The 13914-nt window shown below is 36.6% G+C and overlaps 1 protein-coding gene across 4 annotated transcripts in view; it reads right to left on the bottom strand.

The window, feature by feature from the left end:
- Positions 1–2039: 2039 nt before the first annotated feature.
- KHDRBS3 (KH RNA binding domain containing, signal transduction associated 3) overlaps positions 2040–13914 on the bottom strand; it is a 96206-nt gene continuing 84331 nt past the window's right edge. For 3 of the 4 annotated variants that reach the window (XM_080580821.1, XM_080580822.1, XM_080580823.1), the window contains 2 exons: positions 10146–10204; positions 6225–6825 (listed from right to left, as the gene is read on the bottom strand). In XM_080580821.1, the coding sequence (XP_080436947.1) occupies positions 6734–6825; positions 10146–10204 (151 nt within the window). In that variant the 3' untranslated portion in view covers positions 6225–6733. Of the gene's footprint in view, positions 2815–5238; positions 5296–6224; positions 6826–10145; positions 10205–13914 lie in introns of those variants that run through there. The other variant, XR_013946779.1, reaches the window with a different exon arrangement.

The following is a 13914-nucleotide window of genomic DNA, read 5'->3' as shown; positions in this document are numbered from 1 at the left end:
CTAATTTGATATTTTTAGTAATATCACCATTTCAGACTTAATACTTTCCAATAAGGAGGCTAAAAAAGAACTATGCAGCACAGCAGCTTTATTTCTGCCCTTGGCTAAAGTTTCTAAGCATTTTAAAAATCCAAGTTAGCAGAGATGTTCTCTCAGCTTGCAGTCGTAGAGAGAGCCTGCCTGAAGACAAGGGTCAATGCACTGCAAACACATTCAAGTATCTGAGAGTGCACAAACATTTATCATCTTAGCAATACGTGCTTTAACACTAACTACCTTCAATAATTTCCATTACCAAAGGGGTTTTTCTTCCCATTAAACAATTGCAGCTGTCTTGGAAAAAAAATGCTGAGCTAGTGAAAATAATTCTCAGCCCCTTCAACCAATTAATCTTTTTCATAAACTTGAAGCCAAAGATACTCTGATTCTTGGTTGTGAATTTGCTGGCTGTGGCAGCCCTGAGGTTGTTGGATATTGGTAACTGGGAAATTCTATCATTCAATGACAGATGTAATCCTCTTTATCAGTATATTATGTGTATTTTTAACTTTATAACTTTTTATTTTCATCTTTAAATTTTCCATTCTTTTACCCAGAAAGATGAGAAGTTCCAGCTTGAATAGTATGCTCTGAAACGTTCTTTAGAAAGGAGGATGAACCATGGTTTGTTCTAATTCATACAGTTACAGACTATTATTTCATAAATTTATGTACCTAAGTAATGGTGGGAGACCCCCACTTTTAGATGTCCAAGTACGGTATTGGAAAGACTGTGAAGCAGACTGAAGCTGAAGGCTCGTGTCCTTGCTCCAAACCTTTAAGAAAAGTGATGGTATGAACTGTTATCGTAGAACTGGAGGAAGGATGCAGCCTTCCCTTCCAACGCACATACACGGTCTCTTGAAGTGAGTGATGAAAATTTTCCCCCTTTCAACAAGACCCAGATTTCACTTAGAAGAGATCACAAGAAATACACAACCCCACTTATTGATAAAACCCAGCAGAAACGAAGACCAGGATTCAGAGAACAAACAGGTTTTTAGTGAAATCAAGCAAACTGTGTGCAAGACAAACAGGCAGATAGCCTGCGCCTAACCCACTTTAACTTGACTGTATCAGTTTCTACGTTAGTCTACTCAGTATTTAGAAAAGATATCAAAATTATTGGAAATTCTAGGTAGCTTTGATAGTGCCACATATTAAAATAAGTTATGCTAGCAAAACATTTCAATATCAATACTAGGAAGCTTTGTTGTTGACTCTAGAGTGAAAGCTCAATACCTTACTCATTATGTAGCTCATAGCAGTCCTCAAATTAGATTGTGTTGGTAATCCTACTGTCCAGTCCAAATTGTAGCAAGTGAAATTGCATTCTGCTTATCTAAATTCCAGCCCTCCCTGCCCAGGATCTACAGACAATTTTTACACTTGGCTAGCATTTAAAATGTTAGGTGCTGTTCCACACCAGAGGTTCCTGCCTGTCAATGTGAAGGGAATCCATTATTATACATCTCTTGTGCTTACTCAAATGTTTTCAGATTTTGCTCTTACTTATTAAATATGTTATTTATTTTCTATGTACTTATAGCTTGCTGTGGAAAACATTGCAGAAATGTAGTTGTAATATGGTGAGAGATGATGGCAGGGAAAATATTTCCTGATTGTGAGAGTAACTGATAAAAGCACCTTAAATGGATAGTGTTTGTTGTTGTTGTTGTTTTTTCACTTTATTAAACATGGTAAGTTACTCAAGACACTTGCATCAGTGCAAAGTTTAACATGAAATCTTAATTTTCCCGTATCCCCATAAATTTCCAATCCATCCTTCAATAGTCAGTATACAGTATTAGAAAATAATATGCTGAAGAGGAGGCATTTGGTGTGAAGAAGTTATTAAGTGATATTGCTTATTTTCAAGATAAAAATAAATGTGGTAGACCCAGATTGTTTTTCTGAGGATGAATGAGTTTCAGTAAATACAAAAAGAAAAATACATCTGATGGAAACGTAACTGAGGAATGAGACACACACTCTGCAAGAAATATTTAGGAAAAAACAAAAGGAATTAAATTATCATAATTTTATTTGTTACAAATTATCACAATCACGATTAATATAAAACAGAGAAAGCATTGAGGAAACATAGCTGTAAGATACAAGATTAATCAAGGTGTAAAAGCCTCATCCAATACTACTACTAAAAAACTGTGTGTATCAGAGAAAACATTTCTATGCAAACACCAAGTGAAAGAGAATAAGCAGCATAATATAATTGACAGGAATTAAAACACCTTCATGTTATACAACAAGTTTCTGAAGGAAATGGAAGTTGGAATATCATTTCTACCCATGAGTCTTGTTTTAAGTAGACCTGTTTATGATTAGTTAATATGAAAAGCTTCAGAATAAAACACCAATCTTCATTTTAATTTATTCATGTTGTTCATATATCAGACAAGCTATTTTGAAAAGCATATTTAAACTTTATGTCATGAGAATTCACACATGCTTATACTTGCTGCGTAAGGCTAAGGGGAGTCACTAAAGGAACATGAAGTTGCATTATTGCTTTGTAACAGGAACTTAAATGGAAATTCTTTATTGACCTCCAAATAAAACATTTTTTAGTCACTAAACAATTAATGGTTTATATATACAATTATTTTAAAAAGTATATAACATTATACACTTTAAGGCTTTAATACAAGAAATACAGAACAGGATTTTCATACTCCGAAGCCTGTCTCATTGTTGCCTAGGCACACGGACAAGTACAATGCTCTAAGCAGTCCGTAATTAACATGGCAGAAGTTCCTGAAAAAGAGAAAACAGAATTTATTTGTATACATCCCAAGACTAGCTACTACTAATTCTCTGAAGACTGTCAGATTACAAGCAGTTGAATCAGGCAATAATGTATACAATAAATGTATGCAGATTTATGGAAACCATTGCAGAAACTGCTTTCATTGGAATTCAATGCAAGTGTGATAAAAGCTTCAATAAAGGCAAATTAATGATGTGATTATAATCATATTACTTGGCCAGTAACACAGCAACTGACTAGTGTAAGAATACTATTCTGACTAGAATGGATAAATGTTGCTAAATTGAAGTTTGTCATGATAAAATAAAGGCTGTCTTCTCTCTTTCTCTCTCCCTCTCCCCTGTTCCTCTCTACCTTCCTCCTTCTCTGATTAAGGCATCTTTTTAGATTTATTTTTCCCTCAGTTCAAAACCCAACAAATTTAATTTCATAGATTAGTCCAAAGAAAGAAAAAACAAAAATGAAATAGCTGAACACAATGCTAGTGCACATTATCTCAGAACTATCAAGTTTTATACTGCAAATTTGTAGTTTCTATGAATATCTAGAATCAGCTGTTTTAAGTGGTATAAACATTCTTTTCTTGGGAGAAATAAAATGTGAGGCATTGAAAGAAGGAAGACTTACTGGATTTAAAATTCATACCACTATTATGTTCAATATCTATGCACTTTTTTTCTGAAATTTACCACATTTAGATCTTGCATCTCATTAAAAGAGCAAATAAACCAGGACTCAAATGATTAACTTTCCTGGCAAGGTGGGTCACAGCAACTCAGTAGGAACACTATAAGGCCAGGGATTACGCTGTCTTCTGTCAGATGCAGATCTGGCACATGCCCAAAGCCAACACCAGGATGGGTGTGCACTTAGTCATGTGAAGAATTTTCTTTCAATTAAATTGTGACCTGCAACATCCAGTCACATGAGACCCTGTCAAACAATGGGAGTTGCAAACATCCTCTGCATGATTTGACATGGGCACCTGATTTCCAACCCCCCTCTCCCTCCCCAAGAGAAACTGCACATATCTCTGCTGATCCATCCATCCTCCATACAGAATGCACCAAGGAAAGATGGCATCAAAACTACGAGTTGGATAAGCACTCCAGCAGGTCGAATTCACTTCTGATTCACTACTAGCTATCCCTGCTACTAGATATTTTAGTTTTAAGCCATCCAGTTTCATTGTATATGGTAAATATACAACTTCATATTTGCAAATGAAAACTTAACGATTTATGCAACTCATTAAGTGATTTAGAAGTTGTCAATAGAAAGAAAGATTTAACCAGTGTCACTATTTATGTATATATGTATTTAAAAAAGATATTTATATTCTCAGATTTGCTCTAGCAGTTCTAGCAGCTAGCCTTACTCTCGGTTATTTAATCTTTGCCCTTTGAGCCCCAGAGGGCAGGAATCCTCCCCAAGCTCTCCTAACCTTTCTAAAGTCCTTTGCTTTAAACATTTACAGTAGTGTCAAAATTGTTCTAAAGCCATTTAGTATGTACAAAAAAATCCTTTGGCCTGTGACAGCAGACTCCTAAATTTACAGTTCTGTAGGGAAGCAGTACAATGTATGCAATATTTTGAAGTATAAAGCTCTAAACTCCACTACAGGCTCTGAGATCTGAGGTTAGCAGGAAGAATTTCCATTCCAAGTAGAAAACAAAGAAAAAGTCTGTACAAAGTACAGTTAAATTACTTCATAGAATTATAAAATCATTTAGGCTGGAAAAGATCTCTAAGATCATCAAGTCCAACTGTTAACCTAGCACTGCCAAGTCCACCACTAAACTTTACGTATTGAATTCATCAGAAACAGTAAAACTAGGTCTATAGCTAATGTTTCTCAATGGACTTGTCCTCCATTTGTGCCAAAATCCACTTTGCATTTCATGCAGAAATGCTTGACTCAAAAAATCATTCTACAAAATGCTTTATTCAGGTTTGTAAAACCATTTCAGACCTGTCTGCTGACTAGATGAGAGTTTTAAGTTCCCATTTGAACGCTATTAGCATAAAATAACATTCATTTTATTTCTTTTCTTTTTTTTTCACATTCTTTTTCTTTCTTTTCTACCTCTATGTGATGAAATACTTAATTGGCTGAAATGCTGTCAGAACTACGTATACCTTTTGATTTCCAGTCTCAGATACAGTCACACAATAAGCAAACACCCAGAGGACAGTGTCTGCATACCAGCACAGTTTAATGTCCTGTTTAATGACAATTTAAAATTATGGGTTTTCCCAGAGGAATTGAAAATAGGCAGTGATTTTGATTGCGCTATAGTTCAGTGCCTGTAACCATTAAGTAATTAAAGCCTTGTGTATAAAAAATTAAGGACCTGATCAAAAGCTCCATTATTTATCTAATAATTTCACAGATGAGTAAAGATACCTACCAAAGCATCAGAAGATTAAGGTTTTTGTTCTCTTGGCTGTCCAAAGAGTTAGGTTTCCTGACAAGAGAAAACAAAATACTTTTACAAAATTTGAAAGACTTTCAAATAAAAAATAAAGAAAACAATGTAAATCAAACTATAATTAATAAAAACTTAGTGATCAACAAAAAGAACTTCAGATAACATTTGTAATGTTTAAGTTACTAGAATTTATGGAAAAATAATATATTACGAACTATTGGTTATGAGGTTTTACAGTTGTTTAATAGGGAATAGTTTGTCCAAATTTAACTAGCTATGCTAAGGATTTTAGATCACTAACAAAAATTAAACGTTTTAAAATGAGAATTTAGGTGTTCTTAAAGCCTTTCCTACATTCTGAAATGAAACTTTCTCAGTTGTAGTCTCCCTGTTTTTATTGGTTATACTACGATAAATTAGTGAGATTAAAATCTTATTTGATTTATTTACCTTTGCAAATGAAGACCGTTTTAAGGGTTACACATCCTCTGCCTCTGACGAAAGCGACCTCAATTAGTCAAGTCAGAAAGTCTTTAAAAGCTTTGTGTTTATTGCTTCCAGCACGGAGCGAGGTGGTCATTAACGTACCAAAATTCTCATAAAAATTCCAAAGTTGCACTAGTGAAAAAATGCTCAACAAGATGAAAACTAGTCACATCTTTTTCAGAAAATTCATTAGCTATTTTAAACCATTTTTTACAAAAATATTTTGATTTAATGTGGCACTCAAGCAGATCCATACCATTTGGATACTTTAAACAGCATTTATATCTACTGTGAGTATATAAACGTACATTTAGGTTTATACCATTTTTAAGAAGTTGTGCAATGTTTAATATGAGCCTTTTATGTTTAATATGAGCCTTTAACAATGATCACATTGTTAAACGGATTTCTCCCTGTTTACTACTATTTATGAAGTTTTATTATAAGATAAAGCATAAAATTAATCTCACACACACTGATTTTCTTTCAAAAGTTTATTTAGTATCAAGCAAGGGTAAAACTTTGCTTAACACTACAGAACATTTCAAGACTTGAGTTACAAAATACCACATTATTTGCATTTGTAATTTGCTTCCCTTTTTACGCATGTTTGCAAAGAGAAAAACTAGCAAATGGCTGAAAATAAAGACTAAAAACTAAATTGTTGAAAACCTTTAAAATAAAAGGTTACGCTTATGTTAAAAGAATGGACTAACATATTTAGTAAACCTAGTTTAACACTAGTTAATCAAAGGTTATTTTTTTGATCACCTATTTTTCAAATACAGTTTGGAAATAACAAAGTTCCTTGTTTTACATATCTTTCTGTCCAGGTTGTTCTTTCAACAAAATATTTTAAGTTCAGTCCATCCGTTCAGATTTTTAAGCGCTTTGATTTAATAAAAAGGGATTGTTCATAGAAAAAATTACTTTGAACAGTATACAGGACTGGTGGAGATTGGATATTTCACAACATCAGACAGTACAATCAGTATCTCGCATATGGCTGGTCTCTGTAGACTCCTTTTGTCGTCCTTGCAGAAGGTGCCTTGTGTCTTGAGTTGGTCCATTCTTCTTGCCCTACAAGAAGGGAAAATAAAATATAGTTAGACCCCTTTCAATATTCTCAGATACTGTACTTTAAAAAAAAATATTATTATTTGTGATTTAAATGGCAACACTATCTACTCAAACCAAGGCGTACATACTGAAGTTTAATTCTTGAACCACAAAATGTGGGTGCAACACATCTACATGAGCTACCCCATGATGGTCTTTCAGCCAGTAACACCATGGAGTGTGACAGATTTACAGGGATACTATTTAGGGCTCTGTCATTCAGCTGAGTCTACTTACTCAATATATATAGAAATGCCAGCTATACTAACAGACTAAGAAATAATTATGTTAGGATGAAATGAATGAAGCATCTGAGCTATAAATAAGCAACCCTCAGAAATAAATTTCTTTGAATCAGCACCAATTTAGATTTAATTCAAATATGCAATCTAATAGTAAAAAGCCTCAAGTTTCACTACAAACACCTGTGGCTTCTAACAATCTAAAGGCAATGTTAGTCTTCACTTAAACACACATTTCCTCTAACATGCAAGAAATTGGAAGGTAGATTATAAAAACATTAAAAAGTAGGGGACACTGCTTGTTTGAATTTTGACAGTAAAAGAAATTTGTGAAACAATGTGTGCTATGTTTAATGCTTCAAAATCCTACTGTGTTTTAATGGTAATAAATATAAACAAAAGGGAGCAGCATATTGTATGAATAAATGAGAATCAGACCTACTGTGCCGGGCATTCACAACATGAGGGAAGATTCAGGACCAAACGCATAGTATAACAAAACAGGACTTAGGTGTGCTTTAATCATGTGAACACAAATCAGAGTACCATATAAACCAAGAGTAAAAAAAAGTCCCAAAAGCAACCTGAAAAGAGTGAATGTGCTTCCAAATCTCTTTTTGGGGAATTGCTCTGCCCTAAGCAGACAAGTGTACAAGTGAACACAATGCAATCCAGAAACAAATTGTGGAATCCAAATGAATAAATATGGTAATCTAAAATGGAGGCATCACTATTTGTCGTTCTAGTCAACAGAAAAAAAATATCAGTCAACAATCAAGGAACACCCTGAATTTCTTTGAATGGTAAGGTAACTTCCTCAGATGGTAGACATCTGAAATTAGGTGGCAGGGATCCCATAAACTCAACGGTCTAGTTTCATCGTTTCTTCGTAATAGTTTCATCCTAGATACTTTATTTAAAAAAAAAAGATGAGGGGAGCATAGGTTACGTATCACACTGAGGTGGCCGGAACAATTGCCTAGTAGGCAAGAGACACAAGTTCAAATTTAGCTCTAAGGCTAGAAGAATTAAACTTTATCTTAGGCATGTTCTCCAGCTATCTGGTAACAGAATAACACACATGAGAAGCAACCTCATGGGCTTCTTCACTGCAATGAGAACAAGGTTCATATTAAGGAAGAGAACCCCAGCCAGACAGTAAAGGCAGCTGGCTAAGGAACAAGAATTAAAGAATATCCTAGCTTTAAAGTACTGCTGCAAATAATAGTTTAAATATAAAAATCAATCTTAGTTTAGTAGCAAGAACAGTTTGAAGCGAGTCCTTGCTCCTTTTCAAGCACCTGGCTAAATCAGTAGGGTAAAGAGTTACTTTTCATCAGTACTCCTTTTGGTACCACTGGGGCTCAGAATTCTAACAAATATCTTCCTATATCCTCTGGACTTGGCACCTGAGCTTCTCAGAGAACGAGAAATTCAGATAGTTCCTGCGACACCGTTTCCTCCTGGCTAGCACTAGGCAGCCATCTGCTCAGTGAGCTGTCTTATGAATTTTATTTTGAGGCAACTAATGTTCTTTATGTAACGTAAGGATGATTATTAGTACTTGATTCCACATTTAAGGGTGTACTTGAGGGTGAGCTAGTTAAGGAAGCATGTAACTTGTAGTCACTAAGGCTTTATTGGCTCTAACCCCAAATCATTCAAGGTATTTATAGTCTTCCTCTCAACATGAGTAAATATATCACTTAATATTCTGAATGGCAGTGCTTAGAAAACCAATTCTAAATGGGAAAATAAATATTTTTTTTCAGCCCTAAGTACCGCAATCCGCATTTCCCCCCTCAGTCAACTCTATCTATATTGAGCAGTTTAGCACATTTTCCCCCTATCAATTTTGCATTCATGAAATATTCTTAGAAATATCATGCTTATATTGGCAAAGCATTTATTTTAATACTGAAATAAACATTTAACTTATATATCTATCAAGACCAAGTGAAAGTGCTGGGGGATAGAGGAATTTCAAATGACCTCTTCTTTTGATAAATTGTCTTTTCCCTTAAGCAAAATGAACTAGTTTAAGCAGATGATATTGAGCAAACTTCTGTATTAGGTTCATTTATCAAGACGAACATCTTAGTTGAGGTCATTTTTGTTTTCAGCAGGGAACACTTCAAAACATAGTCCAAGAAATATATCACGGAATATTTTCAGTTGAGTTCTGAAATCACTGTAACATTCATTACCCTGAGTCACAACTCTCAAACTATGTACTAGTAATCCTCAAATGTTTGATATTTGAGTGATCTAGATTTTATTTCTCTGATCTCTAGCCAGAGATTTAACATTGATCCCTTAAGCAAAGGTGCCTTTTAACATGCTTTATGCTTCTAATCCGTAACAGATTTCTTTAATTAAAACTGTCACTGCTGTAATTCTAGCCCAAAAAAAGTGTAGTCTTTACCACTGGCATATGGTTTTTGCTTCATTATGCATTGTTTTGTCTCTGTATGAGCAACCCACTGCCCTCGTGTCTATTAGCCACCTAAAGTACTTTTACAACCTTTACATAATGACTCCCTGCTTGATTTCACAAGACTGATGCATGATAAGCATACAAGAGGACCATACAAGTCTAAAGCACTCTCAGTTAGGCTCTGACTCAGTACAGAAGTTCAGCATATTCCTAGCTGCTATCAAATTGCACATCAGTTATGCCACACTAGAAACACTTGCTTTCAGCAGCAAACAGCTTCTAAAGTCCCAACACCCCATTTTTTTCCATAAATCTCATTGCATGTGACATGAAAGGAGTACTTGCAGTATGATTTAGATTTTTCTCTTTTAGTTTTTTATTTCTTTGATTTTAGTTTTACATGACTATGTTAGCTAACACACCACAGAAGCCTCCTGCAATATTTTTCTCAATAACCACATGTGGAGCTCTGTGACAGTGCAAGAATCCCCGAACAGCTGTTATCTGAACTGAAGTCTGCCTTAGGGAAATTATTCTTCTGTGTTTATATTACTTTTTCAGAAGACTTTACTACTGTACTCATTCAGCTCAAAGCTACTCACCATAAGAGTCATATGTTTCTTCACTCAGTCCATGGCCATAATCATAGTAATCTGCTCCACTGCGTGGGAGAAGGGAAGCAGGAAGGGGAACAAGAAATAAATAAGTTAAATTTTAAGAAGCAGTTCTTACAATTATTATACATTCTACCTGTGAAGAGGAGAAAGCTTGAAAGATGCAGACATGTCCTAAGCTAAGGAAACTAAGCATCCATGTGACAATGACAGTTGAGGTCCTGTTTGTTCATTAATGGGAAGGGAAAATAAGCTGTAGCTATATCCATTTAGGTTTATTTTTCATCACTGAGATCCTGGTCCACAGTGGTAAATGTGGATGTGGGAATTTTGTATTTAAAATGATGCCAATAGGTCAGAAGGTTGAAGACCTTAAAAGTGCCAATGAAAGATGGGTAGCCGGTGTACATACGGAACCCAATTTCTTTGCCATCAGTGCCTACTACTGTCTAGCGTTTTGCCTTTGCATCCTTGAATTCACAGATAGAAAGCACAATAAAGAATAAACAAGAGTTATACACTTCCTATGTGTTTGTAAGGTTCAGTGTCTTCAAAACAAGAAAGATGCGCACATATGCAAAGACTATCATTGTAACAAGTAGACAAGAAATGGCAATCAAAATTTCAAAGTTAAAAGCAGAAACCTGCAGCCATTAGTATTTAAAAACCTGTATGAATATTATAACCATGGACTAAAACAGTCTTCCATTTCGTAATGACATTTCTATTTCTATTAAGACCACTGAATGGAAATTGGAGGATAAGCCTTATTTCATGCTCCTTTTCCATCATGTTTTCATATTTTATAGAAATGTAGCTATGTATAGTCTTTTACATAATTGATGGAACAGGCAATATGTAACAGAAGACTATTAGACATGTCCGCAGGATGTCAAAAGCAAGTCTCTGGTTTTCTCTCCTTTTCTTTCTAATGACAGACAGACCCAGAGCTGATGATAATTGGAAAATAAATACTCCACAAACTGATGCCACCAAATCTTTACCTGCTGAGTGAGAAGGAAATCCTTATAAAATATGGTCGCTAACAAGTAATTGCAAATATTGACAAAATGCTTCCAAAATTAGATTGATTGCTAACAAAATTAAAACCAGAGAGAAAAGGCAATTTATAGCCTTAACATGAACTAGCAGATAAAGCATTTATTATAATACAAATAACACTTAAGTCACAATCACTTCTAAAATGAACAAAATTACAATATAGATTTTTTTTTTTTAACTAACAATTTTTAAATTCCACAAAATAATCCATGCCAGACACAGTAAAGCCGTGATGTGTGCAAATACATAACCAAAAACTGTGGATGAGTATTTAATTGTTAACATAAAGCTTCCTCAACAAAAAGTTAATAGGAATGTACTATGAAAACTCCCAAAAAAGTATCTGTGCCCAACATAAATGCTATCTGTGGTTCGCCAGCCCATGCAGCACAGACCAGAATAACAAGGTCGAAGTTTGAAGCCTAAGAAATAACACAATTTTGCCCTGCAGCAGCCAGTGATAGAACAGTCTTTATTCTGACAACCAACTTAAAATTGACATTCACTATCCTTCCACATGGTACATAATTATTTATTTTAAGACTGTCAAGTTTAGAAACCTATAGCAGCTGAGCCCTATCCCTGTATCTGTCAATCCTGTCAGAATGACTTTTGCAGGGTTTCATTTCACAGACCTAAATATATATTAAACAAAAAATGACTCATTTTACAGTATGCAAACTGCAAAACGAATAAACATTTGAAAGGAAAAATCTTTTACTTCCACTAAAAGGATATCATGACCTATCTATATTAATGGACAGACCCTTCAAAATTAATAATCTGTGTAAAAAAGAGCCAAAATTATAATGGGAAGTAATGCTGCCCAGTGATATTTGATACCTTCTACTTTGACTCCTTTCCTTAGTGCTCTATAACAACACTGACTCTCTCAATTCAACTGACAAATGCAAAACTTCTGAGAAGGCAACCAAGAGACTATGACCCAAAGAAAAGGGTACATACATCTGTATGCTTTAAGGAGTTCTGTGTTAAAGAAAAGAAACAAAAAGCATTAAAAAGATTTGTTTCACCTGTTATAGAGTCTGAATACGTTGTGGCATTCACAGAAAAAGTTATCTTTGTATTACACAAAAATCTAGTACTATACATGAAGTAGCAATTTAGAGAGCTCTATCATTTCAAGGCAATAATCTGCTCATAGGAAAACTTTTCAAAGGAATCTGCAGTATCAGAATCAACCCAGTTCCTAAAGTGTGAATTTAATCTCATTAACTGAGATAGTTGAGGTCAATTATCTTGTGAGAATTTAAGTATTTATCACAGTATCACAGATTTCTAGGTTGGAAGAGACCTCAAGATCATCGAGTCCAACCTCCGACCTAACACTAAGTACTCCACTAAACCATATCGCTAAGCTCTACATCTAAACGTCTTTTAAAGACCTCCAGGGATGGTGACTCCACCACCTCCCTGGGCAGCCCGTTCCAATGCTTAATAACCCTTTCGGTAAAGAAGTACTTCCTAACATCCAACCTAAAACTCCCCTGTCGCAACTTTCGCCCATTCCCCCTCGTCCTGTCACCAGGCACGTGGGAGAACAGACCAACCCCCACCTCTTTACAGCCTCCTTTAAGGTAACTGTAGAGAGCGATGAGGTCGCCCCTGAGCCTCCTCTTCTCCAGGCTGAACAAGCCCAGCTCCCTCAGCCGCTCCTCGTAAGACTTGTTCTCCAGACCCCTCACCAGCTTGGTCGCCTTTCTCTGGACTCGCTCGAGCACGTCCATGTCCTTCCTGTAGCGAGGGGCCCAAAACTGAACACAGTACTCGAGGTGCGGCCTCACCAGAGCCGAGTACAGGGGCACAATCCCTTCCCTAGACCTGCTGGCCACACTGCTTCTTATACAGGCCAGGATGCCGTTGGCCTTCTTGGCCACCTGGGCACACTGCTGGCTCATATTCAGCCGACTATCAACCAATACTCCCAGGTCCCTCTCGGCCAGGCAGCTTTCCAGCCACTCATCTCCCAGCCTGTAGCTCTGCTTGGGGTTGTTGCGCCCCAGGTGCAGGACCCGGCACTTGGCCTTGTTGAACTTCATACAGTTGACCTCAGCCCATCGCTCCAGCCTATCCAGATCCTCCTGCAGAGCCTTCCTGCCCTCGAGCAGATCGACACACGCACTTAGCTTGGTGTCATCTGCAAACTTACTGAGGGTGCACTGGACGCCCTCATCCAGATCATCGATAAAGATATTAAAGAGGACCGGCCCCAGTACCGAGCCCTGGGGGACACCACTAGTGACCGGCCTCCAACCAGATTTGACTCCATTCACCACAACTCTCTGGGCCCGGCTATCCAGCCAGTTTCTAACCCAGCGAAGCGTACGCCAGTCCAAGCCACGAGCAGCCAGTTTCTTGAGGAGAATGTTGTGGGGAACGGTGTCAAAAGCCTTACTGAGGTCAAGGTAAACCACATCCACAGCCTTTCCCTCATCCACCAAGCGCGTCACTTGGTCATAGAAGGAGATCAGGTTCGTCAAGCAGGACCTGCCTTTCATAAACCCATGCTGACTGGGCCTGATCGCCTGCTTGCCCTGCAAGTGCCGCGTGATGACCCTCAAGATAATCTGCTCCATGAGCTTTCCTGGCACTGAGGTCAAACTGACAGGCCTATAGTTCCCCGGGTCTGCCCTTCGGCCCTTCTTATAGATGGGCGTCACATTGGCTAGCCGCC

Source organism: Anser brachyrhynchus (genome assembly GCF_964034855.1).
Source record: "Anser brachyrhynchus genome assembly, chromosome: 2".
Taxonomy (NCBI): domain Eukaryota; kingdom Metazoa; phylum Chordata; class Aves; order Anseriformes; family Anatidae; genus Anser; species Anser brachyrhynchus.
This window is presented reverse-complemented; position numbering and strand designations above follow the sequence as displayed.